General features: G+C 47.5%; 1 protein-coding gene across 10 annotated transcripts in view; it reads right to left on the bottom strand.

Annotated features, from left to right (window-relative positions):
* The window catches only part of HTR4 (5-hydroxytryptamine receptor 4), a 211,739-nt gene that overhangs the window by 92,568 nt on the left and 103,715 nt on the right, over nucleotides 1-15,456 (bottom strand). For all 10 annotated transcript variants that reach the window (XR_012647630.1, XM_075009848.1, XM_075009850.1 and 7 more), the window contains one exon: nucleotides 4,068-4,221. Coding sequence is in view for 9 of the 10 variants with exons in the window: in XM_075009848.1 (XP_074865949.1) it covers nucleotides 4,068-4,221 (154 nt within the window). In the remaining variant the exon portion in view is untranslated. The remainder of the gene's footprint in view (nucleotides 1-4,067; nucleotides 4,222-15,456) is intronic.

Here is a 15,456-nt window from a genome sequence, read left to right as displayed (position 1 = left end):
GGCAATGGTGCAGGGTATGGGTGGGAGGCAGAGTGCAGGAGCAGAGTGGGGTAGGGGGTGCAGAGTCTGCGTGGGAAGCAAGGTGAAGGACTGGGCTGGGGAGGTCTGGGAGTGAGAGAGGAGTAGGCTAGGGATGCCGGGTCTAGGCGGAAGGAGACAGGGGATGGGGGCACCCACCTGGTCAAGCTCCCAGGGACACATTTATCTCATTGTGGCCCTGTATGCCACAGGGAAGCACTCCCTGCAGGCACCACACCCCTGGTCACTCCCAGTGGTGGCCATTACTGGCCAACGGAGGTGATAGGGCGCAATGCTTGTAGGGAGAGCTTTCCTGTAGTGTGCAGGGCCACACAGAGCCACTTCCTCCCCCTTGCCAGGCAGAGCCCATCCAGTCCCTGGCCTGCTTCAGTCAGGCTCTTGAGGCCTTGGGGCTCAATCCCCCACCCCCAACAGCGGTGCAGGCTGGCTGGTGCTGGTGCTTCACCCACAATGCCCCCTGCATAGCAGGAGCGCCAGCTCAGGCCACTGTAGGTAGGGGCTGAGCCTTGAGCTTCACAAGCCAGATCAAGGCAAGCCAAAGGGCTGGATCTGGCTCATAAGCTGTATGTTCATCATCCCTGCTTTAAAGTTTTGCTCAGCATCACATTGCTTTAAAGCTGATGAAAAGGGAGCTATAACGTGGTTACACAGTCACATCTGAGCCTTGTGGCAACTGTTATCACATTTCCCCTGATGTACTGCCCAGGGTGCACCTGCTAAACAGTGTGGAGGATAAATTTAAAAATAATTATGAGGACTGGTGGGGACTGTGCTCTGGTAGGTAAAGGGTCGATGGCAGAGATAAGTAAAGCCATTTCTGAAAGGACACAAGCAGAGAAGTCAATGGGGAAAATCAATACGAGAAGAAATGCTTTCTTTAGTCATTCTTGAACGAACCTCAAGCCCAGATGGAAGAATCTTTGAGCTTATCACCCAGCCAATTCAACTGACAGTTCGCCCTAGGAATCCAAAGTGAGCCCATAGGTATTAAAATCTCCTCTCTGGGCTTCCAATTTTGTTTGCTTTGAGACTCACATACAAGACACTCATTCTAGCCTCTGTAAATGGAGGACTTTTGATTTACTATTTTTTTATTATCCTTATTTCCTTCATCAACGTACCAGCTGGACAGATAGGCTATGTCTACATGGCAGGTGCTATTTCAGAATACGAAGGTATCTCAAAATAGCTGCCCGTGTCTATGCAATATACCCATTGCCTTGAAAGAGTTTTTGAGATAACAGGCATGCTACTCCAGCACCCCTGTATACCTCCTTGCATGAGGAGTACAGGGATGCCTCAAAACAGGGCTTTATTCTGGAACATGGCGCTGTTTAAACAGTACTACAGGGTCCTCCAGGTTGGGATTGGGCTATGGGGTAACAACTCATCTCTGTAAAAAAAAAAATTAAAATTTTATGGAAACCGCTACACTGACCAGAGTCATCCTGGAACGAGTGAAAGACGCCATAGACCACAAACTACGCAAAGAACAGAAAGGTTTTAGGAGAGAACAATCTTGCACAGACCAGACAGTAACACTTTGGATCATCGTAGAACAATGCATCAAATGGCAAGCACCACTTTGCATTAAATGGCAAGCACCACTTTACATCAACTTCATAGGCTTCATGAAAGCCTTTGATACCGTAGACAGGCAGTCCCTCTGGACCATCATGCAACAGTACAGAGTCCCAGGCAAACTGATTACCATCATCGAGAAAGAGTATGAAGAATACTCCTGCCAAGTCATCCATGATGGAAAATTGTCAGAAAAATTCCTGGTCACAACAGGTGTACAGCAAGGCTTCCTTCTATCTCCAGTACTCTTCCTGATTGTCCTAGACTGGGTCACAAAAACAGCATATGCTGACTCAGAAAGGGGACTCCAATGGACCCAACCTAGAGTCTGCAGACAACTTAGCCCTGCTTGCAGACAAACTACAGCATATGCAAGAGAAGATGGATGCCCTACAGGAAACAGCTGAACAAGTGGGCCTCCAGATCAGTCAAGAGAATACCAAGTTGATGCGCATTAATAATAGACAGAAAGCAAAATTGCAATTGAAGGAAAAGCAGTGCAAAATGTTGACTAGTTTGTATATATGGGGAGCGCTATCAACAAGAATGGGGGCACTGAAGAGGACATCAGTGTAAGAATACAAAAGGTACAACAAGCCTTTGCCATATTATGACCAGTCTGGCGTACAAGAGCCATTTCAACAAGAATCCAACTACGTATTTTCACTTCCAATGTGAAATCAGTGCTGCTGTATGGCTCGGAGATGTGGCAGGCTGTCCAGAGCAACATTAAGAATATTCAGGTGTTTGTCAATAAATGCCTTAGACAACTTCTCCTGATCAAGTGGTACAATATAGTGCCAAACAAAACCTTGTGGACCAAAACAAAACAGAAGCCAATGGAGGTTCAGATCACGAAGAGAAAATGGCAATGGTCAAGGCCATATCCTGCACAAGGACTGTGAGCAGTGTACCATGAGACAAGCATTAGAATGGAATCCAAAAGAAACAGGGAAAGGGGACGTCCCAAAAAATGTGGTGATGAAGTTTCCTGGATGAAGTAAAAGCATCTGGCTTAATGTGGGATCAAATCAAGACTATAGCCAAGGATCACAAGACATGGAGAATGACTAGAGGCCCTGTGCTCCACTAGGAGCCCAAAGGATTAACCATCATCAATCATGATCATCACATGCCAAAGGAGCCTATTTTGAAATCTACTCAAAATAAACAATGCAAATTGCATAGCTTATTTTGAGCTTACAGCACCATCTAAACATAGCCATAGTGACTTACAGCTTTTATGCCCCATGCCCGACAAAAGAGGTTCTGAAAACAGAGCCAAAGGGAGTAGTATAAAAACTGTTTATCAATTAAAGGACTACCTGGGAAGGTTTCTTTCCTCAAATACTAACAGTGGTACATTGAGAATGGAGTGTTGGTGGGACCAGCAAGAAAACAGAAGTATCATCTTTCTTGAGTCACTTGTTAGAGCTTATGTTCTCAACCCATCCAGGGTCTCAGTTCAGGTCTCAGTTGTCCTCGCATGGTTGGTCCCCACAGAGATGGACTTGGCTATTGGGCTCTCCACTGAGGTAGGACTAACACTGTTGGATTGAATGGCCAAAACTTTCAGAAGTGAGCAGGGATTTGGGCATCTTTGTGTTACGGTGCCCAGCTGCAGATGCCTTCAAGGAGCCTAATTTTCAGAAAATGCTGAAAAACAGATCTTATTAAGAAGTCTCAGGCTGGACATTCCAAATCACTAGATAGTTCAGAAAACTTGGGCCATCGCAAATCTCTTCCTGTCACATGAGAACTAAAAGGTCTTTTCTTTCCATGGTAGTTACCCTAGAGTCCAGGCTATGAGTCACACAATTATTATTAGTCATTATAAGTACAGGAAGCTAAATCATCCCTGTGAACAGGAAAACCCATAGGAAGGGAAATGTTAACTTTAAAAGTGTGCTAAACTCAAACACACTCAATTGAGCTTGAGTCGTCAAATGGCCTGGCCCCTACAGCTGGCAACTGGGTGGCACTTTCAAAAGGCCACCTGACTAAAATGTACAGGTGTAGCACTGTTGAGTTAACCCTCATTTAAACTTCTGACCAAGAGCTGCCACTGTCTCTGAGACAAGCTCTGCAGGGGCCCAGTCCTGAAAGGCATAATGTACCTTCATGTCCCTTGGAAATCAGTGGTGACAAGGCAGCTCAGCACCTCTCTGTATCAGGCCTACAATTTCTAAATAGAAATGCCTCCTTCCCTAAATTTCAGCCTAATCTAGCTGTTCTTACTCAGGCAGGTCTCTGACTGGACCTCAGGCAAAGGCCAAAGGACCACTTCAGAAATATCACTGAGTTTGTCACTGATTTTCAACACGAATCTCTCTCCTTCATGTCTCTTTGGACACTGATACTTAAAAGGGAGAGGAGAGAAGGACGCCTTTTCTGCAGTCACTGAATGCATTTCACACCAAGAAATCAGAATCATGGCTCTTACTTACCAAATCTAATATGCCAATGCTGTTCCAGCCTTGCATTATAGGGAGAAAAGAAATCAAGGTTGGGATGGTCCAGCATCCTCCAAGCATTAGCGCAATGCGCAGTGGTGTCATCTTATTCCTGTAAACCAGTGGCTGACAACAGATAGCATAGTACCTGAAAGGGGAAAGAGAGAAGTGCCCATGAACAATGGAGATCGCTGCCAGGCTTTTAAAGATAAAACAAAAAGACATTTTAGCCAACGTTTCTCTTTTCTCATCTACTTTAAAAACCATAAACAAACAAACCCAGAAACAATGTCTTGCTTTTCAGAAGTTCTCTTTATCTGAGAGCCTTAAAATACTTTAAAAGCATGAACGAATGAACCTCAACATTTACCTGTGTGGAAAGGCAATATATCTGCTTTACAGGTTGGGAAACTGAAGCCCAATGCACTGAGCAATGCAGTGATGTATCTGCAGTCAGAGAGTAAGATAGTGGCAAAGCCTCTAATTTAGCACTAAACTCTGGACTCCTACTTTTAAGCTTTATACACAGAGCCATCCTCCACTTCTTTCTGATGACTCAGAGCTAGCTCAACTGCCTTCCATTCAACCATTACTGAGATGACACTTGTTTAAAATTTCAGGGTAATAAACTTTCCCCCTCCCCATGGAAGAGGTTGGGATAGCTAGAGCAGTACATACAAATGAAGGAAGCATTTCATATTCATAAAAATGTCTTCTATAAAATGAGATTGTATTTGTCGCCATTGGAGTTTCCCCTTTCTTAGCCCTTTTCCTTTCCATCTTTCGTTAGATTCTTTTCTTGTAGCACTTAAACATACAGCCATGAAGGCAGATGAAAACTTCACCCTAGAAAACTGACTATTTTCTGTGATCTGTCCATCAGAGAGGTTCTCTGAGAATTCAAGTTCTGTTCATGCCCTCGTGTCTGTTTAGCATTCATTACAACCACAGCATATGACACTTCTCTTTCATAGATTTCAAAGCTTTTTACAAAACAGTGTCACTATTTCCCTTGTATACGTGGGAAAACTGAGATAGGTCCGGGTGCCTTCCCATGCCCAAGGCCACGTAACTGAATGAGTAGATGACTGACTCCCAGCACTCCACGCAATAGACATGTCACTTGGAGTTACATATCTGCTTCAAGAGAACTTACCTACCATCTGCCTAAAAATATCCCCCTGGTACTGTCAGGTCTTGAACGCTAATTCTGCATGCTTTACTTGGGCATTACCGCCCTCAATAAAATGTCTTGTATGATATGTTTGATCTGTCATCTTGCTGGTCTTTGATCAAAAAAGTGCCTATGGAGGTTGTGGAATCTCCATCAGTGGAGGTTTTTGAGAACAGGTTAGACAAACAACTATCAAGAACAGTCTAGTTCATGGGTGTCCAACCTTTTCACTTGCCTGGGCCGCATTGAGTGAAGAGGAATTGTCTTGGGCCGCATATAAAATATATAATATAGTTAATGTATATAAATCACATAATAATGTTAAAAGTTTATGATCTTGTGGGGCTGCATTACTAGCTGTCCAGGGCCACATGCAGCCCGTGGGCTGGACACTCCTGGTCTAGTTCATATGTAGTCCTGCCTCAAGAGCAGTGGACTGGACTAGATGACTTTTCAATATCCCTCCCAGTCCTATGGATCTCAAATATTTTACAAAACTCTGCCAGAATTATTATCCCCACTTTACAGAAGGAGAAACTGAGGCATGGTGGTTTGATCAACCTCTGTGGCAGAGCCAGGAATAGATACCAATCTCTTGACCCCTAGTCAAGTGTTCTATCTATGCTACTTTCCTTTTGAGGTCTCTGTAGTTTGCCTGGATTGCTCTTGATGAAATGGGAGGAATCAAAGCCAAGTGGTGTCATAATGTATAGATATTGGAATATGGACTGTGAAGATTCTTGGCTGACAGAGGCCAATATAATCACAATGCCAAGGACAGTCCCCAAGCTGCTTTCTGCAACCACTGGGTCATGTCTCTCCTACTTGCCAAAGGCTTGTTGTAATCCTGGAGACTGTGGGTTCTTGAAGACACTAGGAGACATCTCAAATCATTTTTAGATTCAACTCCTTCTGCCCTCACTCCTTGTTGTCAGTTAGTTGAATCACCCCCAGCAGGTTGCTCTCACACGGTAGCAAGCCATAAGGCAGCATAGCAATCTGAAGATTTCCCTTACCACCTAAGAGTCAGGAGCAAACTGAATACACAGGTGACAAACCACAAGTCCTTTCTCCACTATATTAGGCAAGATGAAGCAAGCACATATGCAAAGTGACTCTTCAGGTGAAGTGTTTGATAGCTCTGCTTATAAAACTTCATTAAAATTTCCTTTCATACATCAGCCATGCACTCTACAATCTGGAAGCATTTGCAAATGAGAACATTTTGCATTTGCTTTTTTAAAGTCCCTGGGGATCCAGCAGATCTGATAGCACTTAGAAAACTGTTCCATAGCCTGAGTTAACTAGATACACTTCTTTATTACCCTGAGCAAGGAAAAGATGGCCATCTGGGAAACACAGGAATTGCCACAACAAATCAGAGCAGAGGTCAAGCTACTTCAGTATCGTGTCACTGCCAGTGACAAGTACCAGCTGTGTCAGAGGAAGTGCAAGAATACCAATGAAAGATAGATATGGAGTAACTTGACCACAGGGGAAGGGTAGCGAGAGAGCTGACTCCTAGCTGGCAAAAGAAATCTTCAGATTGCTGTGCTTGCCTGATGGTTTGCTACTGTGTGGGAGCAACCTGCTGGGGGGGTGATTCTGCTCACTGACAATAAGGAGTGAGGGCAGAAGGAGTTGAATCTAAAAATGATTTGAGATGTCTCCTAGTGTCCTCAGGAACTCAGGCTCCAGGATTACAACAAGCCCTTGGAAGTAGAAGAGACAGGACCCAGTGGCTGCAGAAAGCATCTGCTCCTAGAAGGGCATATTGCTATGATGGAGTAACAGGAAGTTATTCAACTTGTGCAGTAACGATGGTTCTTCGAGATGTGTGTCCTTGTGGGTGCTCCACTCTGGGTGGTGGTGCGTCCTCATGCCAGCACTTGAAGACTCTTCGGTAGCCATGGTTTTCTGCTACACATGTGCAGTAGTGCCTCCCTATGCTATCTGGCGTGCACACATCGTAGGCCCCTCCATTCCTTCCCTATCCTAGCAAATAGAGCAGGAAGCTCCAAAGCAGGGAAAGGAGTGAGGGAACTGGAGCACCTACAGGGGACAAACATCTTGAAGAACCATTGTTATTGCACAAGGTGAGTAACTTCCCCTTCTTCTTTGAGTAGTGTTCATGTGGCTCCACTGTAGGTGACTATAAAGCAGTAGTCACACTCTGGAGGTGTGTTTGGAGTCCAGTAATGATTAGTAGTAGTAGTAGCATCCTTCAGTCTACGTAGACTATGGATCACGCCCTTCGTAGTTCCATTTGGGATCATCATTTGCAGCGTCAACTGTGACTGTGAAGGCCCACACAAGAGTGACAGTAACGATTACAATTGACAGAACTGCTTGACCCACTTGAATGGAGGAAGCAATCGAAGACGAAAGAGCATAGTGCTGTGAAAATGTGTTGCTGGAAGACCATGTTGCTGCCTTGCATATGTCTGTAAGGAGTACATGCTTGAGAAAGCCAGTGGCGGAAGACGTAGCCACGAACACAGCACCTGGGAAATCTTTCTGGTGAAGAGCATAACAGGTGGGTAGGCAGGGGGAGATCCAGTTGGACAATCATTGAGACGAATTGGGATGGTGTAGCCAGACAAAATCTCCCCACTACAGACCAGCTTTTGCCTCCCCTCTAAGGTGCCTCAGAGCACACAGGGCACTGAACAGCAGTAAAACAGCACAGTCTTTGATGCCTTCCTAAAGGGGCCCAGATGTGCTGGCTCATCATGACCCTGAGGAACAGAAAACACAGATAGAGGGTGAGCAGGCTAACCGTTAATGAAGGGCCTCAGAGAACTGCCCTTGGCTGGCATTAATGGAGTAATGCGCCCACACAGCCATCCCAGAAGAGAAATCTCCACCTTTGCAAAGAATGTCCTGTACTCCCTAATTCTTTATCTCCTGTCTTACAAGTGCAAATTAAGTAAGAATTGCCCTTGTAAAAACTGGCATCACAAAAGACAGATCAGTACGATATGGCACCAGAGATAAGAAAGAGAATACGTGACCCAGGGGGTATAAATATGGACCCAGCAGCACACTGATTCTGAGTGCATCTTCACCAACTACGTGCTGGTCGGGTCAGGTGATTGCCTCCCGAGGTCCACAACTGAGGACGCCCAACCTCGCATTTGTCTTTCCGCAGAATTGAGTGACCAATCCTGGCTTGGCTACGCTGGTATCAAGAGACACAAGGAGGGTAAGATATACCCATATTAAGGAGGGTAAGATGTACCCACATTAAGGTCTCCTTTTGGTGCGCACAGTTAAAGAATTAGAGCTCTATAGATAGATGCTGTTGCATTAAGACCTTGTGGTATTGGACTGTAATGTAACCTGTTAACACCTGTACTCTGCTAGCATATAAGAAGTAGACAATAGCCTTTTGTAACCACACACTTATAACTGTAGCTTAATACACTTGCAACTAGTTAAGATCTAAGCCTGACTGCTGTTACTCTCTGTCACCGCAACACAGCCGGCACAATAAAAAGAACTTTAACCATTTGGTTACCACAGCCTGGCTGTAGGTGAGAGTGCTAAGAGCCTAGCGTAGAGTCATGCCGCCTCCATGGGGCAGACTCCTGGGGCACCCGTCAGCCAATCCTGGTTGCCCGCTGCGACGGGACAGTGTGTCCTAGCAGTTGAAGTCTCGGGTGTGGAAAGGCTCTTAGTGCTACCATTGGGGCACCCGTCAGTCAATCTTGGCTGTCCACTGCTATGGAGCTCCCTGTTCTAGCAGTAAAAGACTCGGGTGTTTAGGACCCTGGGGCATCCGTCAGTCTGGCCCAGACTGCCCGCTGCGAAGGAGCCCTGCGCTCTAGCAGTTAAAGACTCGGATGGTAACAAGGGCATAGTTGGTACCTCACCGCACATTACCCGGCCACCGGCTAACAGATGGCCCCTGGATCATTCCGCAAAGGAGAGAGAGAGGTGAGGAGATTTGGGTTTCATGCAACCAATGTAAAAGGCCCAGTGAATGTCCAGAGTGTGTCATGCTGCATGAGCAGGATCAGAGTGCAGCTTCAGGAAGAATGCAGGTCAGTGGATAGGTTTGTTGATATGAAATGGAGAGGGAACCTCAGGGAGGAACTTAGGATGAAAGCAAAGAGTGACTCTGCCATTGGCAAACACTGTATAAGGTGTTTGCCACATAAGCCATCAGAGTGGCAAGCTCCCCACCCTCCTGGCCAACATGATGGTGACTAAAAACAAGACCTTCATCAACAGATGGAGCCAGAAAGTGTCAGCAGAGGTTCAAAGGGTGGCTTCATCAGGCAACTGAGTACATGGTTAAAGTCCCAGATAGGGCCTGGAGGAGGTACTGACAGAAAAGTGTTTTGAAGACCCATCAAAAGGCATTAGGTGATAGGATGGGGGAGGAAGGAGATCCCATCCTCCACTCTGTGTAGTGCCTCCTTTTATGCCCCATAGTACAGGAAGCCAAAGCCAGTGGTGCCGACACTGTTGGAGGTGCCAAACACTGGCAGCTTGGCTCCGAAAGAGCCCATTTGAATGGTGCCAGCTTGGATGGTGCTGGCACTAGGGACCTTTTTGACTGGTGTGACCCATGAAGACAGCGCTGGAGGCCAGGAACTCGCTGAAAAAATGCCTGCCTTAGCAGTTGGGGTGCCAACTGAGGTAGAGAGACACATGGAGTCTGCACCTCTGGTCTCCCGTGCCAGTTTTGCAGCAGAGGCCTGCTCCAGGGCTGGTAGTTAAAGGGACTTTTTGTAGAGATAAGTTTTGAGCCCACTGGCCCAGTCCCTCTTGCCCCTCAGCAAGAGGCTGGAGCAATGGGTACAGGACTGAGTTTGGAGACCCTCACCCTGGCACTTAATGCATGACACATGGACACTGAAGGCAGGCATGGCTTCCCTGTACTTTGCATATCACTGGAAGCCTGTGGAGCCTGACATGGTGACGCAGTAACTAAATCCTAACACAAAACCTAACTTTTTTTTTTTAAACTTTAACAGGAACTATAAACTTGGAAATGTAAGTCAGATAAGAAGGGCTAGAATGATAACTAATTAAACTATGTCATCTTTGTTTCAGCGAGAAAGAGGATCAAAGCTTCATCTACTGCCGAAGGTAGCAGAGAAGGAACTGAGGGACCCATGCCGCGTGCACACCAGATAGCACAAGAAGGCACTTCTGTGCATACGTGGTATGGGAAACCACAGCTACAGAAGAATCTCTGAGTGCTGGTGCAAGGATGCACTGACACCCAGACTGGAGTAGTCACGGGGACAATACTCGAAGAATGTAGTTTTATTGCATATTTCAACAGAAGTGGTCAGAGGCACTTTGACAGAATCATATTCTGACAGACTATGGAGTTCAACCAAATCAATATACCAGGAAAACAGGTTAATTTTCTAGAGTTTCGTTTTGGAAGAAAAACAGACAACAACTCTGACAATGTGCAAACAACCCATGTTGACAAGTTTGGAATGAAGCATTTTGATTCATTGTTTTGAAATTAATTTTGACTTTGATTTTTGTATTTGTGTTATATTTTGAACACTTTGGTCAACCAAAACCACTTAATTTGTTTAAGAAATTTCCTCCACAGAGAATCATGAAATTTTCTGTATTTGTTGGCATGAAGCAATGTTCAAAATCTTGAAAGCCTTCACTTGCATCCTTAGCCCAGTTCTGTAGATTTTTAGCGAAAGCATCATTAAGACCAGCAGTGCGTTTCTTTATTTGAAACGTTGGTTCATTATCACTCAGTTCCTATTTGGTTTTGCGAAGAAGGGGCTTTCGAAGTCCAGGAGTTCTTTTGAAAGGCCCCCATCTCCATGGGGGCGTGTGTTCCAAAAACGACATTTTTGAAAGGGAGGGGCCAGGGTAGATGCAGCCCTTATGATGTCATTGGATCAGACATCCAGTTGAACCAGGGCTTTCTGATAGAAAATGACCTTTAAAATCACATGGAAAGGTACTGGAGTACATAAAAGCTTCCGTCTTGAAACCACAGGCAAAGGTAGTGCCACAGCTAAACCTGGCTCATGAGACAGAGTAGTTCCACATTGTGATTATGAAAGTTGGCAGCACAGCATTTGGTGACTGCGGGTCAGTGAAACACACAAATGTCACATCACAAGTGGCAGTGACAGAGATCCTGTCTCAAGCATGATGCGTTCTTAAAATCCACACACCTGAATGACATAGCTATGATGACCTAACCCCTTATGTAGCATGCTTATGGCCCCCTAGCTCAGAGGCGAGGAATAATTTGTGATGGGTAAATGGTTGAGGACCACGCTTTTCTATGGTATTAACAGAGGAGGTGTGAGGAGGAGGGTGGGTACAGAAGGGAGCTCAGGGTACAGGATTTGAGTGCAGAAGGGGGCCTGAGGTTTGGAAGGGGGCTGGGGTGAAGGAGGGGACTGTGACCTGGAGCAGGGGATTGGAATGCAGAAGAGGGCACAGAATCTAGAAGTGGGTTTGGGTGCAGGAGAGGATTCTGGCCTGGGGGAAGGTGTAGAAGAGGTTGTGGGTTCTAAGAGGGAGTTGTGACCGAGGCAGGGGTACAGAGGGTTTGGGTTATGACCCGAGGCAGCAGGGGATTGTACCTGTTGCCAAGATGCAGAGGATTTGGCTTGTAAGCCAGGGCAGGGAGCTGGAGTGTGGGTGAGGGTGGGGCACCAGGTGCAGGCTCCAGTCAGGAGGCACATACTGTAGGCAGCTGCTGGCCAGCAGCCCAGTGAGACCCTCAAGCAGGCTCCCTGCTGGCTGCGGCCCCGCAAGCCACTCAAAGCAGCCAGCTGCTGGGGCTGGAGTGTGCTTCCCTGTGCAGCATGCCCCTTTGAAGTTGGAGGGCAGTGGGTTTCCATGTGCTGCATGTACTTGTAAGTACCAAGCGAAGGGGAGCTGCAAGGATTGTGATGGGGATGATGACAGTATGAACAGACCCCTTCCCTGCAAATGGTATGTGCCACACAGACCCTCTCCCCCGCAGCACATGCCGCCCAGAGACATGCATGCTGGCCCGAGCAGCTGGCCGCTTTAAGTGGCTTGTGGGGCCATGGCAGCCAGGGAGCCTGCCTGAGAGTCTTGCTGGGCTGCAGGACATTGGCACCCCAGAGCATCATAGCGGGCCAGACCTGAATGTTTGCTAGGCCGTATTATGCTTGCCTCAACCTAGCTACTGTTGCCTGGGGATATGAGGTTCCTACAGCGATTGGTATGCTGTGTCTTCCCGGTGGGGTTATGCCAGAATAGCTACAGCACCAGAGCTATGCAGCAATCTTCCCTGTAGTATAGACATAGTTTAAAAATTTACACATAGCAACTATAGGAATGCTGTATGTATTTTAATAGTGACGGGGCGATTGTAGTATGAAAGATTTTACAGATCTGGCCTCCAAAAGCTGTAAGTACTGATGTGCAGTGCGAGTAACAGTACCTGGGAAGCCAAAAGATCAGAGCACTGCATTAAAATAGTCACCTTAGAATAAAAAAGCCATTTGAAATAGGAACAAACAACGTCTAGCGGCCAGCAAAGAGAAATACCTTGTGTCAGGCTTGATGTCGAGATTGGCTTAGTCTCTGAATGGAAGCAAGGGAAGAGAAGCTTCCCTGCAAGGTTACACTTGATAGTCCATTTTATGAGTGCAACAGCATCATCCAAAAATGTGACAACACATGAAGGCTGTACTTGGAGAGTCCCTTACCAGCCTGCCCATGACACCGAGCCAGACTAGGTAGCAAACTTCCCATTTCTATACATATTACAGCCCCAATTGCTAGCTACACAGGTAACATAAGCCAGGCATGGTAAGAGATGGTTTCCCTAATGATTTCATTTGCAATAGCAGACAAACTTTGCCTAAAATATCCCCTTGCAAGGTTGGAGCACGGGTCCTCAATTTCCTTCCCACAGCCACTTTGCAAAGCCTCTGAGACGGGAAACTGACCAACTCTGCACCAGCTGGGAATCAGGCAGCCCGGATGCTTTAGCTCCCAGCCAGCCCAGCGTGGGTAAATTTCCCATCCCCTCAGCTCTTTGCAGAACTATTGAGGGAACTGACAAACCCACACCAGCGGGGCTCAAGCAGCAAGGCTGCCTGATTCCCATCTGGTGCAGAGTTGGTCAATTTCCCCTCACAGAGGCTTTGCAAAGCAGCTGCCGGAGGGAAATGGATGAGCCAGCACCAGCTGGGACTCAGGCAGCCTTGCTATTTGAGCCCCCAGCTGGTGAGGGATCACCTAAGTGTGCTGTTAAATTTCTTCAGTCCCCCTCCTCTTGGCTCTGCAAAGTGCAAGGGGAAATGGATGAAACTTCTGCAGCACGCTTAGTTCTCACAGCAGACTGGTTGAAAACCATTGTTCGGGACACAGAACTTACTGCTGAATGAGCAGCCTGTGGAGAGAGAAAAACAAACTCCTGAGGGCAGAGCTGGGAACCCAGGGCCCTGCTATGCCACCCTTGCCTTCCCCATGACCAGGGCAGCAGCACCAAGCCTGTCCTCCACCCCCACCCCCACCCCCCGTCACCCTGCAGCTTGGGCAGCCACACCCAACCTGGGCCCCCTCACTGTTCCCCTGCAGCCAGACCCAGTCTGTGTTCCCCCAGCTGTCCCACTGCAGCCAGAGAATTTGCACCTAGCCTGTGCCTTCCCCCCGCACCATGCTGTCCCATGACAGCCAGGCTCCCCACTCACATCCAGCCGATCCCCTGCTCCTGCTGTCCTATGGCAGCCAAGGAGCAGCCTGGCACAGTCATGCCACCTCTGCCATCCTAGCACATCTTACACCTCCAATGCCCAAGCCATACTTGTTGACGGCTCTGGCTGGCACAGGCAGGTCTCGAGCTCCCTTGCCCAGCCCCTTGTAGCACCTGCTGTGGCTGGCACGGAGACAGTCTTGAGCTCCCTTGCCCAGCACTTGGTAGCACCATGCTGTGGCTGGCACAGGAGTAGGGCTGGCCAGGCCAGTGGACAGAGCCGAGTGGCTGAGAGCGCTGTGCTGGTGACACGCCGCCCAACCCCTCCCAGCCCTTCTCCGCTGCTGCAACCCATCCAAGCCAAGCAGATGGAGGCAGGACTGCGGAGCGGTGTGAGGGGGACAGGAGTTGCTCTGCTGGGCCTACTATCCCACCCCCTTCTGTGCCAAACGGGCAGCTGCTCTCCCCCAACCTGCTGCCCCCAGTGCGCCTACCTACTCCTACCTGCTGCACCTTTGGGAGGGAGCGGGTCGTTCTTGGGCTGGATGTGCAGCAGTGCTTGGGGCGGGAGACTGCAGCTGGCATGGGGCGGACAGAGAGCAACAGCAGCCCGGCCAGCAATGGCACCAGCAGTGGGGCCAAAGACAGTGGGTGGATCATAGCACAGTGCTGGGGCATCAGGGCATGCAGTGACCAGGCGCTGGCCCCCTGCAGCTTTTATAGGTGCCACCCCAGGCTGAGCAGAGCAGAAGCATCCTGAGCAAAAAAAAGTTCCGCTAACGAGACACAGGCAACCGGGGCGACACTTAGATTCTTTATAAACATCTAGTTGTGGGCCACAAAAATTTGATTGGGCCACATGTTTGACATGCTTGTGCTAGGAGGAGGTCTTGAGTTAGTGCTAAGGACAGGTGTGAGCTTTAGGTGGGTCTCATGGAGTGAGGAAATGAGATTTATTGCAAACAGACAGGAAGTCAGTGTCACCCTTAAAATAAATAAATGAGTCAATAGTGTGATGCTGTTGGCAAAAAAGCAAAACATGATTCTGGGATGTATTAACCAGAGTGTTGTGACCAAGACACAAGAAGTCATTCTTCTGCTCTACTCAGTGCTCATTAGGCCTCAATTGTGTCCAGTTCTGGGCACCACATTTCAAGAAAGACGTGGAGAAATTGGAAAGATCCAGAGAAGAGAAACAAGAATGATTAAAGGTCTAGAGAACATGACCTATGAGGGAAGACTGAAAGAAATGGGCTTGTTTAGTTTAGAAAAAAGAAGATTTAGTGGTCACATGACAGCAGTTTTCAAGTACCTCAAAGAGGGTTACAAGGAGGAGGGACAAAAAATGTGGCCTCTGAGGATAGGCCTATGAGGCCTCTGAGGATAGGACAAGGAGAAATGGGCTTAAAGTGCAGCAGGGGAGGTTTAGATTAGACATTAGGAAAAACTTCCTAATTGTCAGGGTGGTAAAACACTGCAATAAGTTACCTAGGGAGGTTGTGGAATCTTCAACCCTGGAGATAATT

Source organism: Carettochelys insculpta, chromosome 15, assembly GCF_033958435.1.
Source record: "Carettochelys insculpta isolate YL-2023 chromosome 15, ASM3395843v1, whole genome shotgun sequence".
NCBI classification, from domain to species: Eukaryota; Metazoa; Chordata; order Testudines; family Carettochelyidae; genus Carettochelys; species Carettochelys insculpta.
This window is presented reverse-complemented; position numbering and strand designations above follow the sequence as displayed.